The sequence below is a fragment of the Lytechinus pictus genome, unplaced genomic scaffold (assembly GCF_037042905.1).
Source record: "Lytechinus pictus isolate F3 Inbred unplaced genomic scaffold, Lp3.0 scaffold_19, whole genome shotgun sequence".
Lineage (NCBI taxonomy): Eukaryota > Metazoa > Echinodermata > Echinoidea > Temnopleuroida > Toxopneustidae > Lytechinus > Lytechinus pictus.
Genome location: NW_026974140.1, coordinates 18575828 through 18591854, shown reverse-complemented (window position 1 = coordinate 18591854; position 16027 = coordinate 18575828). Strand labels below are relative to the sequence as shown.

General features: G+C 35.9%; 1 protein-coding gene across 1 annotated transcript; it reads left to right on the top strand.

Moving 5' to 3' along the window:
* Positions 1–1633: 1633 nt before the first annotated feature.
* On the top strand, positions 1634–15140 carry LOC129260749 (GDP-Man:Man(3)GlcNAc(2)-PP-Dol alpha-1,2-mannosyltransferase-like). Its single transcript, XM_054898710.2, has 4 exons — positions 1634–1790; positions 6555–6765; positions 9066–9997; positions 11381–15140. The coding sequence occupies exons 2-4, from the start codon at positions 6557–6559 to the stop codon at positions 11650–11652; spliced, it is 1413 nt and encodes a 470-aa protein (XP_054754685.2). The 5' UTR covers positions 1634–1790; positions 6555–6556; the 3' UTR covers positions 11653–15140.
* The last annotated feature ends 887 nt before the right edge of the window (positions 15141–16027 follow it).

Here is a 16027-nt window from a genome sequence, read left to right as displayed (position 1 = left end):
AAATGTCCAGTTTTGGGTCTGAAATACATAAATTTTCAGCTCGCGCTTAATTTGCACTTGCATAAAAATAATGTTGAGATTACCAAATATGCTTCCAGGCTTTTTGAGGACAGATATCAAATAGTTTCAGCTCGCGTTTCGCACTCGCATCAAATGTTTATAAATCCATTATTTCCACGGTTACAAAAAAGTGCTTATAGAATATCCGATCGGGAAACATATAGATGAAAATATTTTTCCATCACCTTCCCCCTATTTAGCGAAAGTAGGATCCGCCCCTGGTAAAGAAATATTAGCTCCCGCTCACGTATTTTTTTTAGTAGGGCCTACTTTGATGAGAAGTTGAAACCACAATGCTTTCAGGGGCCGTTTCATAAAGCTTATCGTAAGTTGAGAGCGATTTTTTTATAAGAACATCTGGCGATCCTTTATTTTTAGAGAGTAAGAAAGATTCACCAGTCGTTCTTTATGAAACACCCACCTGGGTCCCGTAACACAAAGATTAGCAATTAATTGTACGCTTGATTTTACGATTGATTGTACAATGTATAATTGTGTTATTTCAATCTATTTCATTAAGTATCTTGGGTTGGCGTTTATAAGGCTCGTCCTTTCTTGCCACTGCCCTCACTCATGTTAACTGGATTTTATTGTATATTCGTGTCATTTATCTTATCTGTTTATATGTTTGTACTTTGTTGGTTTCTTTTCATGAGTGAAAAATAAATACGAATTGAATTGAACAATGTAGCCAGTGGAATCAATCGTAGAAAAATGTTCTACGATCATTGCTAAGCTTTGTGTTACGGACCCCAGTGGTCGCATTTATTCTTTACAAAAAATAGAATGACAATTACCTATTCATGGATATTTTTTTTCATGAACACAAAAAAAGGGGGGGGGGTCTTCGATTGCCTTTTTAAACATGATTATTAAATAAGATAATTCAACATGCATTTAAGGCACTTTTATAACTATATTTGCCTGGCAGGAGGGGGGGGGGGGCGCCATCTTAAAGTTCACAGGGACGCCAAAATTAGGTCGAGCCTGAAATATGAGGGGGCACTTATATGAATTGTCAAACATTTATGAAAAGATGATAAGTCTCAAAGCGAGGTCTATGAAAAATTAATTCTGTGATATTTTCAAAACGACACAATACGTGCTTTAGGACAAACATGATGAAAAGAACATACAACTTATGTTTCAAGGTTCAAACCTCATCATCGGCCTTTAGTAAAATTGTAAACAGAATCATTTGTATTTTACACTTTAAATATCAGGTAAATTTGAAGAATGTATAAAATTTGTCCTTCAAATTCTGCCAACCACTTCTTTTCATGATGACCCATAAATCGGTTTGCCAGAATTGGGGCTAAAATAGAACCCGGGGATAGAACCCATGGTAACTTCATCAATCTTGTCATTTTCAATTCACCGTTTGAAAAGGAAGATAATGATGCCCCATGATGATGTCTATCCCCGCTCATCAATAATGACTAGATCTATGTATTCTAATTTTGTCCACCAATAATGAAGAAATATAGTTTTAATTATGATTTCATGTGGTAATACTAGTAATCAGCGTCTTTTCCTTTTTAATTCCAGTAGGATAAATTTAACCCGGGAAATTGAAAAGCCCTCTGTCGACTCTTCTTCTGTCTGCTATGACGTGTATCATCTGTCGATATTCGATTTGATTTAAAACGCTAATATTTCCTTGCTGATCAAAGACTCTGGTTTATTATTTCTACAAAATTACAGGTGGAACATTGAATACTGTCTAAAAAGTAAGTAAATTATAATAAGATATCACAAACATGTTTTAAAATGATGTGATTTAGCTAGACAGCTGGCAGCCGTCTGTTTTGAGGAGTTTTTTAACATTTTTTTTTAAAGTTCTCCTCATACACAGACGGCTCGCTAGCGTGCAGCCACCATTAGGGGACTTGCAATGCAAAATCCCCCCGTCGGGGCTCTTCAATTTTTGTCTTTAATCAATAAAAATTTTGAAAATTAATGCGACCAAAATGCAAATTGATATTCCCTCTTGGCATTAATTGCCAAGAAACGGAGAAAAATCGAGTTAAAGGGAACAAAAACAGTGACTTACCTCGGCTGTCGCGCAAATTCACTTCCCCGTTTTATCCGATCTTAGGTACATAAACATATGGCCATTGAGTCCCCTGTACAGATCGCGCTAGAACTTCGGTCTCTGTATTTGGTGAGTGAAGCCAACGGAGTTCAGCTGAACAACCAACATAACAGAGACCGAAGCTTTTGGTCTATGATTTAGCATGCTTTGTGCGAGCATATCCCCACGTATTCAGATTAGTGTTTGTTGTCGAAATGAACTTGACTGGTGTGCTTATTTCTGCGCGCGTATATGTGTGGCTGTTTTCCTTGTTTATTTTATGTTTGTGCTGTCGTGACCGTGGAAAAGAAGAAGGAGGTGACGTGAGGAGGATTTTGAACTGAACAAGAACATGAGTTGAAGAATTTAAAGAAAAAAAAGATCAAAAGAGGAGAAGAAAAAGAAATTTTTTTGAAGAAAGACATGAAGAAGAAATGAGAAAGGAAAAAGAGAGAAGAAGAAATTAGAAGAAGGAAAAACTAAAACACAAAGAAGATGAGGAGGAAGAAGAAATGGAAAAGAAAGCATTGAAAAGGAGAGGAGGGATGTTGACATGTCTTTCGTTTTTAGCCTATGATTCCAGGCCGTAGCACGTAGTTGGCATTGAGGACTCACCCAATGACCTAGTCTTGAGGACTCCATGATGATGTCTTTTTTAAAAACTTTGACATATACTTCTTCATGATGAAGAAGTATATGTCAAAGTTTTTTAAAAAGACATCATCATGGAGTCCTCAAGACTACCAATGACCCATGTCTGATATTTTTTAATATTTTGACATACCGGGTATACTTCTTCAGACATGGAGCCTTGAACTGCCTGCCATATATGTATAAGAGACACATGTAAACAAAGATGGATTTCCCTAGGAAATCCATCTTTTAAGATAAAAATCACGTAAATATTTTTTATTTTATTTATTTTTACACCTTCCAATGTTCGGCTTTTTGCAGAAGACTGTATTGTATACAGAGACATACATGATACTAGGGACACAGAAATCTTGCAAGGGGATCTTAACAAACTAACTACATGGGAAAAGGATTGGCAGATGTCATTCAATGCCTCTAAATGTTTTCATATGAGAATCACACATAAGAGAAAACCAATCCAAGTCAACTATAGGCTCGGTAATGTCACATTAGAAGAAGTGCAACATCCCTATCTCGGTGTGGAGTTATCAAGGGACCTATGTTGGTCAACTCATATTGACCAAATCTCATCAAAAGCCAATAAGATGTTGGGGCTCTTAAAGAGAAATCTGCACTCTTGCAGCACTCGTACAAAGGACATTGTATACAAATCTCTAATACGACCAAGGTTGGAATACTGCGCAGCAGTTTGGGATCCACAACACAAATCAGACCATGACAAGTTAGAACGGGTTCAACATAGAGCAGCTAGATTCACTTTGAAGGATTACAGCAGGGAATTTAGTGTCACCAAGATGCTACAAAAACTAAAGTGGGACACACTGAAAGTCCGCAGAAGTAAGGCTAGACTGACAACCTTGTACAAAGAGACACATGGATTTGTACCCTCCAACATATCAGCCCACCTTCAATCTCAAAACCTAACCAGTTGTAGATATCGAACCAGACAAAAGGGAACTCTCAAATTCAACGTTATAAGATCAAATAAAGACTACTACCGACACTCCCTGTATCCCAAGACCATCCCAGAATGGAACCTTCTTGGTGAGGATATCAGAAATTCTAAAGATGTAGGAGTATTCAAAACTCAAACTTGAAAGTTTGGACATAAACACCCTCGTCTCAAAAGCACACTACCAAAATTAATTGTTTAGCGCTTGACCCCTAAACCCAAACGTACGCGACAACCAGATGCTGGTGATTGTACGTCAACACAGATACAGATCATACGCCTAATGCGTATCAAGGTTTCCAAAATTGAATAATGAAAAAGCAAAAAATTGAAGGTTTCTTGCCAGACCGATCTCATGTAGATCCCTCGATCTGTTTGTCAACAAAGCAAATACAATAGGTCTGACCCTTGAACCGCTTCGTTATGACGTAGCGATGTTATGAAATGCCATTTTGAAGAACAATTTTTATATAAAAATTATTATTTAACAAATACTAAAATTTAATACGTGATTATAAATAATTATTATTATAATAATAATTATTTATAATCATGTATTACCTTCGCATATATTGGTGGTACGGGGACGTGCCTCTTTGATGACCCCCTTTTCAGACCTAATTTTCAGTTCTCTAGATATCCTACTCTGAATGACAAAAGTTCAGCTCAGAAGCCGCCCAGCCCCGCTCGCAAGACCCCTGTGCTGTGATGAGACATCTCAGTTCCCCAGCCCTGCCAAAATCATCAAGCGCGAGCACCGCATGTGAGAGGTGCAGGCACGGCTTAACTCTCTCCATAATAACTAGTAGTTTTTTCCCCAAGCTTTTTCCCCAGAGCTTTTTGCTCATTTTTTAAAAGTGTTCGGGCCCAAGACAAAACTTGTTTAGAGGTCATATTCTGGTGACAACTTGTTTAGGGGAAAAAATGTGAAAATGAAGCCAGCGAAAAACTTGTTTAGGGGGTTATTTTGCACACAGAGAAAAACTTGTGTAGGGGGTGTTTGGAAATAATTTGGTCACGCATGTACAATGTACTGTACAGCAATACATTTGACTGTTTTTTTATATTGTTTAAAGGCCACCAAATTTGCTTTTCGGGCCACCAAAAATATGAAATTGATGATTTTGATGGACCGATCAGGCCACCAAGAAAAAAAGTTATTGTGGAACCTTGCCATCAGTTATGGTACTATGGCAACCTTGCATAATCTGAAGTAAAGAGACCACTCTCATTTGTCTTCCCAATGATGCCCACAACAACACAAGACCATCTTTTGGGCCCCATCTTACAAAGAGTGGTGATTGATATGATCAACTCCAACTATGGAAAGCCAGCAACTTCAACAAAGATTATGCATGTTTGTTCATTTCTAGATGTTGGATATTCACACATTCATCAATTTCTTAAAAATTGAGTGTGCATCTCTAATCTCTTTGTTTATCATGGACACTGTGCAAATTTCCAGTTGAAAAAATAATGACATTGATGGATTTGGAATTGGAAAGATCAGGCAACTTCTCGACCAAGCCTCAACTGAAAAAGTCATTCATGCTTTCGTCTCATAACATATCGACTACTGAAACTCCCTTTTTGCCAGCCTCCCCGTTTCTTCCATCTCTCTCCAGCGAATCCTGAACTCTGCAGCAAGAATGGTTACGCTAACAAAGAACACTGAACACATCTCCCCTGTTTTACGATCTCTCCATTGGCTTCCGGTAGCCTAAACTCTCGCATAACCTTCAATATTCTTATTGTCTACAAAATTAATCATAATATGGCACTCAAGTTTCTCCAGGAGCTAGTCTCCCTTTGTTCCTCTTTGTCAGTCAGATCCCTCCGCTCATCTTTTTCATCTAATTTAAACCACGGCCCTCGCACAAAGACCAAATATGGTGATTTTGTTTTTTCTGTTATTGCCCCAGCTCTGTGGAACAAGCTCCCAACCCATATTCAAAATGCTCCCACTGTTGAGATTTTCAAATCCTCACTAAAAACTCATCTTTTCTCAACACTAGCATGTTTTTTTTTAAAAAATAGATTCATTGTTTACTTCAGTCAGCCCACCTGTGCACTTTGAAACACCCGTAAAAAGTGCCCTATAAATGTTATTATTATTTCTAATACAGTTGATCATATCAATTGTATCTCTTTGTTAGATGAGGCCCAGATGCCACCATGGCCCTGTCTTACAAAGACTTGTGATTGATCCAATCAATCACAACTATGGATGGCCAGTAACGTCAACATCGAAAATGCAGATTTGTTCAAATTTTTTTCTAGATATGATGTATACTCATATATTCATCGTTCATTTGAAAATTCAGTGTGATGCTCTTTGTTTACTAAGGAGAAATTATGGTCTGGATGGATTTCCATACAGTTGAGATTGATTGGATCAATCATAACTCTTTGTAAGACAGGGCCCAAACATCCAATCCTAGTCTAGATTGGAAAAAGCTGATGTAAAGGTTATCACCTCTAAGTATGTAATAGGGGTGGTGCCGCTGACGTGACCAGAAGGGGCTCGTGGGGGGGTCAGTTAGAGGGACCGCTCAATATAAATTGTTCAAGCAGTGAAATTAAAGGAGAAGAAAAGGAAGAGAAACTAACAAAAAGCATCAAATGGAGAGGTATTGATTTTGTAACCATATATTCCTCCTCTAATTTAATTGAGAAAAAATAGGTCATTCTCCCTATCAAAGTACCATGGTTCTTCACTGACTACTAGATTTGAGGTTCATTAGTAACTTGCTTGGAATAAACTTAATGAGATGGGCATTTTGATGTTCATATTTCTTTATTTCAACCATTCAGACATGATCCTGCTTGTAGTGGTGGTACTTCTGGCCCTGGTGCTCTTCATGGCACTGCGTCGTAAAGTTGAGAGTGTGCGTTCTTTTCAACCATCACAGCCTGGTCCAGATGGGAAGAAGCCTATCACTGTTGGATTCTTTCATCCATACTGTAATGCTGGTGGAGGAGGAGAGAGGGTGCTATGGTGTGCAATCAGAGCTTTACAAACCAGGTAATTAACAATTACAACTTACATGTACTACAGTAAAAAAAGTAAAACTACTCAATTAAGATATCATTTTGTTACTGGGTCTGGAATAGTTTGTTCAGCAAAATGTTTCTTCTGTATCCAGTTCTAACTTATTGATGAAATGAAAAGTGTACTGCGTCTGAAATGACTCATTAAAAATTGCAATTGCTTTCATTTCGATTGACGACACTAATTTTGCTGACGACACTAATGTGTTTGCAAGTGCAAAAGACCTAGGTACCTTAATACAAAACATGAATAAAGAAATACAAAATGTAAATGATTGGTATAAAGTTAATGGGTTAAGGATAAACATTGACAAAACAAATTTCATGCATTTTGTCCCATGTAATAAACAATATGATAAGAGCTTACTTTCACTTAAGTTTGCGGACTCATCAGAACCCTTAAAGCAAGTGAGTAGTACCCGTTTTTTGGGAGTAAGTATTGATGACAAATTATCATGGTCTTTACATGTTAACGATATCGCACTGAAGATATCAAGAATAATTGGCGTTATGTCAAAGCTGAAATTTGTACTACCATCAAATGTATTACTCTTGTTATACAATACCTTGGTTCTACCTCACTTACAATATGGGAATATGCTTTGGATGAATGCATCAAATACATTGTTAAATCGATTATATCTGTTGCAAAAGCGTGCATTACGTATAATTGGTAAAACTCATTATCTGGCTCACACAAAAGACCTTTTTAAACAATTTAGAGTACTAACTATATACGAATTGTGTAAGTTACAACTTGGAGAATTCATGTACAGGTCTGAAAAGGGATTACTACCAAAATCACTCCAAAATTGGTTTAAATGCAATAGTGATGTTCATTGTCACAATACTCGTAACTCAAAGAAATTACATAGCATATATTTCAGGACCACTACAGGACAGAGAAGTGTGAAGTATCAGGGCTATCTAGTATGGTCTGCTTTAGATGATAACATCAAACAAAGTCCGTCATTACGGCAGTTTAAGATGAAATACAAAAGGTATCTGTGCAATTCTAAATAATCATTAATCAAAATCAGTGTGTAACTCGTTTTAATTCCCTTTTTTTCTGTCCCCCCCCCCTTATTTCCATTAGGTTGATTTTAAAGTGTTCACTGGAGGAGAGAGCTACTCCAGGAGCTTAGTTGGTCACGATCAGAGTGCATAATGCCTCTGACCGTACGTGCTCCCGGGGTGGGCCTCTCCTTCCTTCTCGTATTCTCCATTTCTGCCGGGGCTAGACTCGATAAGCTCTGCTTTTTCTAGCCCCGGTCACATTATTTACCATCGTACTTTAATTTTGTTGTATGTTTTTTTTTTTTTTCTTTCTTTCTCTCTCTCTCTTTTATATATACATGGAGTAATTTCCTTTTCTGTCTTTTGTAATTGTGTGTATTGGTTTTTAATGTGAAATAAATGAAATGAAATGAAATGAAATGAAATGAAATGAAATGAAAATGTTTCCAAGGAAGGGCTATTAACAATTAAAGAGGGAGAGTTGTCCTTGTCCCTTACGGTATTTACAAAGAATGACTCTTGAAAAATCCTGACCTTGTGGCAAACCTAGTGGAATTTCCAATTATCCCCCCCATAGCTCTTATATTCTGTTTGATGATTGACCAATCCATTATTAATGCTATAAAGGACAAAATGAATCTCACAAGAAATTTAGCTGGCATTTTATAGCTCAACATTGTAGGGACATACATGTAAAGATGATCGTGTAGAATAGAACTTTATTTACTAAATGCAATGCATGCAACCCTGTATATCGAGAGTGTATGAGTTTAGTGTCTTTCTCTATGATCTAGTAAGATTTTATTAGAGACTCAAACACCTCTAATATTTTTATTAGGTGTAAAGTAATATTTGATTGAATAACATTTTTTTACATTTTTGCTACTGTTTTTACTGGAATAGTTTCTTGACAAAGTGCTATGAATTCCAGTCTCCTTATACCTCGGGTCACATTTGCTCTATGGCGGCCATTTGGTGAGTCGAAAACAGCTGTTTTATTCATTTGTATTTAAACTACGTATATGTAGCTATTACAAAAAATGATAAAAAAGCTATTTTCGACTCACTGTACGGCCGCCATAGAGCAAATGCGACTGAGGTATTGCTTAAATTAACTGAATTAATAATTTGCTTAAGTAGTAGAGCGAAGGGATGCCACACAGGATGAACCCATTCCCCATAAACAAAAATTCTGATTTAGTTTCATAACTTTTGTTTTCAACTACAAATGTATTTTGTTTTTCTCACATTCTCCAGATATCCTCATATTCAATGTGTGGTTTACTCTGGGGATACAGAAGCAACTGGGAATGACATTATAGAGAAAGCTAAGCAGAGATTTAATATCACCCTACCAAGACCTGTAGAGTTTGTGTTTCTAAAGAACAGATTCCTTGTTGAAGCAAAGACCTATCCATTCCTAACTCTCCTTGGGCAGAGCTTAGGGTCCATGCTTCTTGGAATGGAAGCCTTGTTTAAATATGTTCCTGATGTGTATATAGACACCATGGGATATGCCTTCACACTGCCATTGTTTCGCTTTCTTGCAAAGTGCAGGGTCGGTTGCTACGTCCATTACCCCACAATCAGCACAGATATGCTGTCAAGGGTTGCTGACCGAACTGCTTCATACAATAATCAAGGATTCATTGCACGTAACCCAGTACTTAGCAAGCTCAAACTCCTCTATTACAAAGCGTTTGCTTTCATTTACGGATTAATGGGTGCCCGATCGGATGTTGTCATGGTGAACTCATCTTGGACATTTGGTCATATCAATGACATCTGGGGGTCTTCCACAAACCCTAGCATCGTTTATCCACCATGCGATACCAAAGAGTTCACAAGCCTTCAGATCATTCCTGATGAAGAGAAGAGCATCAAAGTCATTGCCTCGGTTGCGCAGTTCCGCCCTGAAAAAGACCACACATTGCAGGTGAAATCATTCTCTGCTTTGATGAAGAAATTGAGTCAGGAAGAAAAAATGAAAATCAGGCTTGAGCTGATTGGGAGTTGTCGGAATGTTGGAGATGAGAGTAGAGTAGCTGATCTGAGGGCGCTGTCTTCATCTCTTGGTGTGGCAGATCATGTAGACTTTCTACTGAACATTCCATTTGAAGACCTGAAGTCACATCTAGCTGGAGCCACTATAGGATTACACTCCATGTGGAATGAGCATTTTGGAATAGGTAATGAGAAGTTTGTTTTGTATCTTCTCTCCCATTAGTATCAAACTATCATTCATTTTTCTTCAGTGTATCTTCCTATTAAAAGGTATTTGGTATGGTAGGTTGTGTAAAACTCCAGAAGATATTACTTACAAGATATAGTATTCAGATTATCCTCTTGTGGATGAAAATGTAATTGTTCAATTTTAGTACATTTGTTGACAGAAACAAAATATTTTCTATCTGTTATTCTGTTTTCAGTTTCATTTCATTTTACTCCAACCATAATAACCAATGGTACTTTAACTGTAGTGTAAAACATGTGGGTTTTGAACCTCCCAATATATATTAAAGTGGAAGTTCACCCTGATACCATGATAAATTGGTTTTGGTCATCTGTAAGGATACTGAATGTGTTCATCTTTTTATTTGTAAATATTACATTATATAAAGTGTGACTGCTGTCATTGTACATGTATCATTATATTGTTATATTTTGTAAATCCAATGCAATTCAGCCTAATTGACGGAAATATCATGAATATCATATTTTGATAAAACCATTGTGAGATATAAGAGAAAAAAACATACACTTTTTGTTACTTTTCATCTTTGGTATTCAAATCAAATTACTTATAAACATTTTTCTCCCTCAATTAGTTGTGATTTTTTAACCACAAGGAACCTATATACCCTCTTCTAACGGTAATTATAATCATGCCTCAGATATATCTGATCTATGATATTGATCCAGTTGCAAATAGGTGTTCATCATGGCAGTTAATGTAATTCTCTAAAGTGAGGTGTGTTTTGCTCTTGCTTCAACAGTTCTCCATATCCAATGATGATAACTAGCCTTAAAGTTATACTCGTAACAAATTTACCCACATCACTCCTGTTCTTAAATCTTTACATTGGTTGCCCATGAGTGAACGTAAAAAATCCTTTTTTACTGGTATATCACTCAGTTCATGGCTCTGCTCCACAGTCCAACTCTGCTCTCAATCACACCTACACACCATCTAGGCTTCTACGCTCCAGTGACTCTGGTCTCCTTACCGTTCCGACTGTAAAACATAAGTGGGTGAAAGGGCCTTCATCCATGCAGGGCCCTCACTATGGAATTCCCTCCCACAAGAGATCTGGAATAGCAAGTGTGTGTGGAAACATCTAAGATTAAGCTAAAAACTTACATCTTTTACTCATTTTATCAATTATTTTCTGTTACTTGTAATTTTGTTTGCCCCCCCCCTTCACTTGTGCGCCTTGAGCATCTCTTACAGGATGAATATGGCGCCTAACAAATTGCATATAATATTATCATCATCATTATACCTTCTAGGATTTTAGTTCAAATATATGGTTATGTCTTTACTTGATTTGTTTTCAATTTTACTTATTCAGGTGTGGTAGAATGCATGGCAGCAGGTAACATCATTGTCGCCCACAACTCTGGTGGTCCTAAGATGGATATAGTAGTCCCTTATCAAGACCAGCAAACAGGGTTCTTAGCTGATAGTGAAGAGGGTTATGCTGATACAATGATGAAAATTCTTCAGATGACCTCTGATGAACGGATGAAGATTAGACTCGCTGCCAGGAGTTCAGTTGAAAGATTCTCAGAGAAGGAGTTTGAAAAAACTTTTCTGGCAGCATCAGAAAAGTTGTTTGATTAATTGGGGGTTTTGGAGATTTTGGATGTCTAATTTATTATCTGAGCTATATAATGATATTTCTATTTTGATATATTTTTATTAAAGACCTATCAAAGATGTACTCTGTCAAGATTTTATTAAAGGAAAGTACATCCTGATGTCAAGTTGATGTTAATAAAATCAGAAAAATAAAAACATCAAAGAATTTTGGGCTTAACCCTAAGAAGACTGGGGGCGGGCTGATTCAGCCCCCCTCTCAACATTTTTCACGATAAATCCGCTGCTCAAATTTTTTTTTACCGCGTAGCTTGCTCACTTTTTATTTTCAAGCCTTGCGCAACTTTTGAGACCAGAATTGCGACCCCCGGATACAGGGTTCCGAATTTACGCAACATTTCGTAAAGTGCATGCAGACCAAAAATTACTCAAAAACATGAATTTGTGTACAAATCCAATGCAAATAGTGTTTTTAGCCAAAATTCATAAAATGTATCATTATTTTTCCTTTTACTGCTTAAAATCAATTAATTTGATCTTGTTTATGGTGAAAATAAAGTCCCTGACAATTTCCATTGAAAAACATTAAAACACAAAAAGTCGAAAAACATGGAAATACATAAGAAATTTAGAAAACAATAGAATACATAAGAAAATAAATGTGATGTTGAAATTTTTGAAAAATAAATTTGATCAGATGCCTATCAGTATCTAGAGTATGTGAAACAAAAATTAGCATTCTAGGGGCATTATTTTATTAATTAGAGCAAACTTATGATTTTATGCATAAATTAGCATAATTAATGAGCAATGAGATTTTTCGCAGAATTTGATATCATGGTTTTGTAGATAATGCCATGGGTAATGCGCGTGCCAATTTTCGTCGCGATCGCGCAATCGACGGCTGAGATCATAAGGGGGGGCTGAATCAGCCCCCCCCCCCCCCCCCGTCTTCTTAGGCGTCGAAATAGCCCAGTCTATTTAGGGTTAAGTCCATTAATTTAATAATGGAATTTTAACGGGTTCATTGTTGATGTCGCATGTACATGTGACCGTCTTGCTCATATGTCAAGAAATATGAAATAAGTCAAGTTCCCTTTCTCAGATAATTGAAACTTATTTTACCTTTGCAAGCAGTAATGTTGGATTCTTTATTTCTTACACAATTATAAAAATTCATGTATATCAAATTATCATAAATCATTAAGCAATGGCAATTTTTGGAATTTACATGAATATTACATGACATATTAATTAGGGGGAACTGCTAGCATGTGACATCACATAATTCAACATTCAAAGGTGTAACTCTTGTTGTTTTTAATAGATATTTGGTTAGCTTCCATTAAAATGCTCTCTTTTTTTGCTTTTACCAACTTGACATCAGGGTGAATTTCCCCATATTATCATTCTGACTCTTTAAAAAATGAAAAATTTAAGATTCAATGAATATCGTTTTCAAAGGGATGTTATGTCATATTGTGATATGCACTTTACAAGAATTGCATTATTATTATGATTATTATTCTATCTTTTAAATTGTCTACATTTCTTTGAAGTGAAAGCAAGCTACATTTGGGATGGATACCTGTGCTTTTTGATTATCTTTCATTCATCTCGTACTGCTACTGCTACTTTTTCTTCTGATGCTTATCAGAACAAGTTTGAACTTTCTCGTTTAATATTGAATTTTCAAAAAAATTGCATGAAATACTTAAATTAATATTCACAATCATTACTTTACCAAGAGGGGGCCATAAATTGGTAAAAAGAGGAAATTAATGAAAGATGTAGTACATATAGTTAATAATAATTAATAAAGCAAAATAATAAACTTGTTGTGTTATTAGATGGGATGAATAATCACTGTGATTGTAAACCCTGCCGCTTTTTCTGCTCAATTTTGAAGGATACATGTAGCTTCATTGAAATCCATTTGACTTGATAACCTAATTTTCGACAGTTTCTCCTGATCAAAACTTATTTTTTATACATTTAGATAAATCTAATTTAGAAACAGTTTGTGGTACAATGAAATACTCTGAAATGGGGTACAATGTGCAATGTTATAAATTTTGATAAACATTTCTTTAATCGGTAAAATAATTAATGTAATTATTCAGTGACTTGTGAAGTGCTAAGCAACAGTCAATTTCCTTTTGACTAATCTCATCAGGACATGAAAGAAGGAAACTCTTGTCAAAATTGTTTTCATTTTATTAATAAAGGAAACTGTTAGTTTGTCTATTCTGAATATATTAATGCACTAATGCTCCCCAATTTAATGAGGGTTAAACCTTCGATAGAATTAATACCGGTACTTGCTTTAAACGTTATAATGTAACGATTTAAGCTAGTACGGTATTAATTTTAGTGAAGGTTTGAATCTGATTTACTTAAACAAATGGAAAACTATTGAATGGAAGAATAAAAAAGATCATGTGTTGTAACAAAATATTTGTATTTCTCAATATTAAGGAAAGATAATGATAAGTAAAGCTAATGTACTTAATCACTTTGAAGGACATCTGACATCACTTTAACCGTGACGATATATTTAAGTTTTCTTATTCAGATTGCAGTATGAATGATAATGTCCTGATGAACATATTTCAAGTTGCTTATGTAATCAAATCTCACTTCATCAAAGGAGTTTCAACTTTTGGTTTGAAAAATATTTTATATTGTTTCATGGGCAGAATATGTTGGTGGAATAAGGAATAGCACCAATCTCTTTTTTTTTCAAAGTCAAATTACCAAGCTAATGGATGATTGGATAAGTTTTTGGAGTGTGAACAAGGATTGAGTGTTCAACACCTCCTCCACCAAATCACCAGCATCCCTTTGCGAGATATTCTTTCTGTCAAGGTTTTGAAGGGATTTGGAAAATTAAACTATAAGCTGATTGGTCAGTCATGCTATCAAGGCTTGAGGTGTGAAAATGAAACCTTGGATTGATATCTTAAAATAAGTAGTAAATACCAAAGAAATTCACTGGAAATGCCTTACTGCTCCACTCCTTGAAATCACACTTAATTCCACTCCTTAGAGATGAATAGCAAAAATGAAAGAACACTTCTGATTGGTTCCTGGTGCGTATTTTGAACCAAGTAAGCATGTAACATTGATCTTAATTGGACAGTCCATTTAGCGATTGATCGCTTATTTTTGTGTTACTGAGCCCAGTATTGTAAGCATAATCTAACCAATATGATGGTAAATATTGCTTGCAATTTTTATTTGGAATTCAACCTTAATTCATTCTTAACTCTGTGAAGCAGCTGTCAGGGTCCTAGAACACAATGTTAAATGACTGATAATCGGGCTGATTCGCATAATTGATTATATTTGTTATTATGTCAAATCAATTATACAAAACAATTGTGTGATCATTCTCTATGCTATGTTATGGGGATATGGTCTTATATTCATCCATGTAAAGTGGTCATTATGTTTTAATGACTATATTTCATCCCCTTGGAAGAAGTCATTAAAAAATGATGAGGATTTAATTGGAGATGTGTTCATGTGTGTATATATATGTTGATGAGAGAAGGAGGGAAAAGTATGAAAATAGAGACAGGAGTAGTGAGAGATGGAGAGCAAGAGGGGTAGTAAGAGAGAGTGAAAAAAAGAGAAAAATAAAGTTGCGGAAGAATTTTATGTCATAGAAGAGGGAGGGCTAGTGTGGTAAGAAATAATTGTAAGAAATTTGAGTACTTTTGGAAAACGATATTGTGATCAACTGAACAATCAATTACTGTTATTCTGCAAAACTAATGGCCTCTAACTTGTGTATTGTAGAGGTGTTTTGGCTCAGTGGATAAGTCTCCGGACTCTGAACCTCAAGGTCCAGGATTCAAATTCCACAGCAGCACTCGCATCCTTTGGCAAGGCGTTAATCTACATTTGCCACTCTTCACCCAGGTGTAATATATGGGTACCCGGTAGAAAGGAATTCCTTGAATGCTTGAGCGTCCGACCAGGGTAGCCATGCAAAGCCAGGGTAATAGTATGCAGCGCTTAGAAACATTTGTATTAAGTGCTATATAGATATTGCGTATTATTATATCCAGGCGATTTTTTTTTTAATCTAGAGACATTTTCCCTGATTACACTAAAATGACCCCAATTGATTACCTCTTTACCATGCAAAAAGGGGCAAACAGTTTATCATATTATTGCATTCATTTCCCCCAATTAACTTATAACTCAAATTATCTAGGGTTGAAACAAAAGTTATAAAACAGGCCCCAAGATGCCCCATGAAAATTTGCTTAAAAGGGTTATAAACCATGTAGTAAATAGAAGCTAGTCAAATACTTGACCTATTATTTTAACTAAATCTGTTTTAAAAACACTACACAAAAATATGAGTTGTTATCTGCATACATATGTC

Coding starts and splice junctions, on each gene's coding strand:
- LOC129260749 (XM_054898710.2), top strand. CDS start 6,557: ATGATCCTGCTTGTAGTGGTGGTACTTCTGGCCCTGGTGCTCTTCATG. Junction 6,766..9,065: donor ATCAGAGCTTTACAAACCAG/GTAATTAACAAT, acceptor CACATTCTCCAG/ATATCCTCATATTCAATGTG. Junction 9,998..11,380: donor GAATGAGCATTTTGGAATAG/GTAATGAGAAGT, acceptor TTACTTATTCAG/GTGTGGTAGAATGCATGGCA.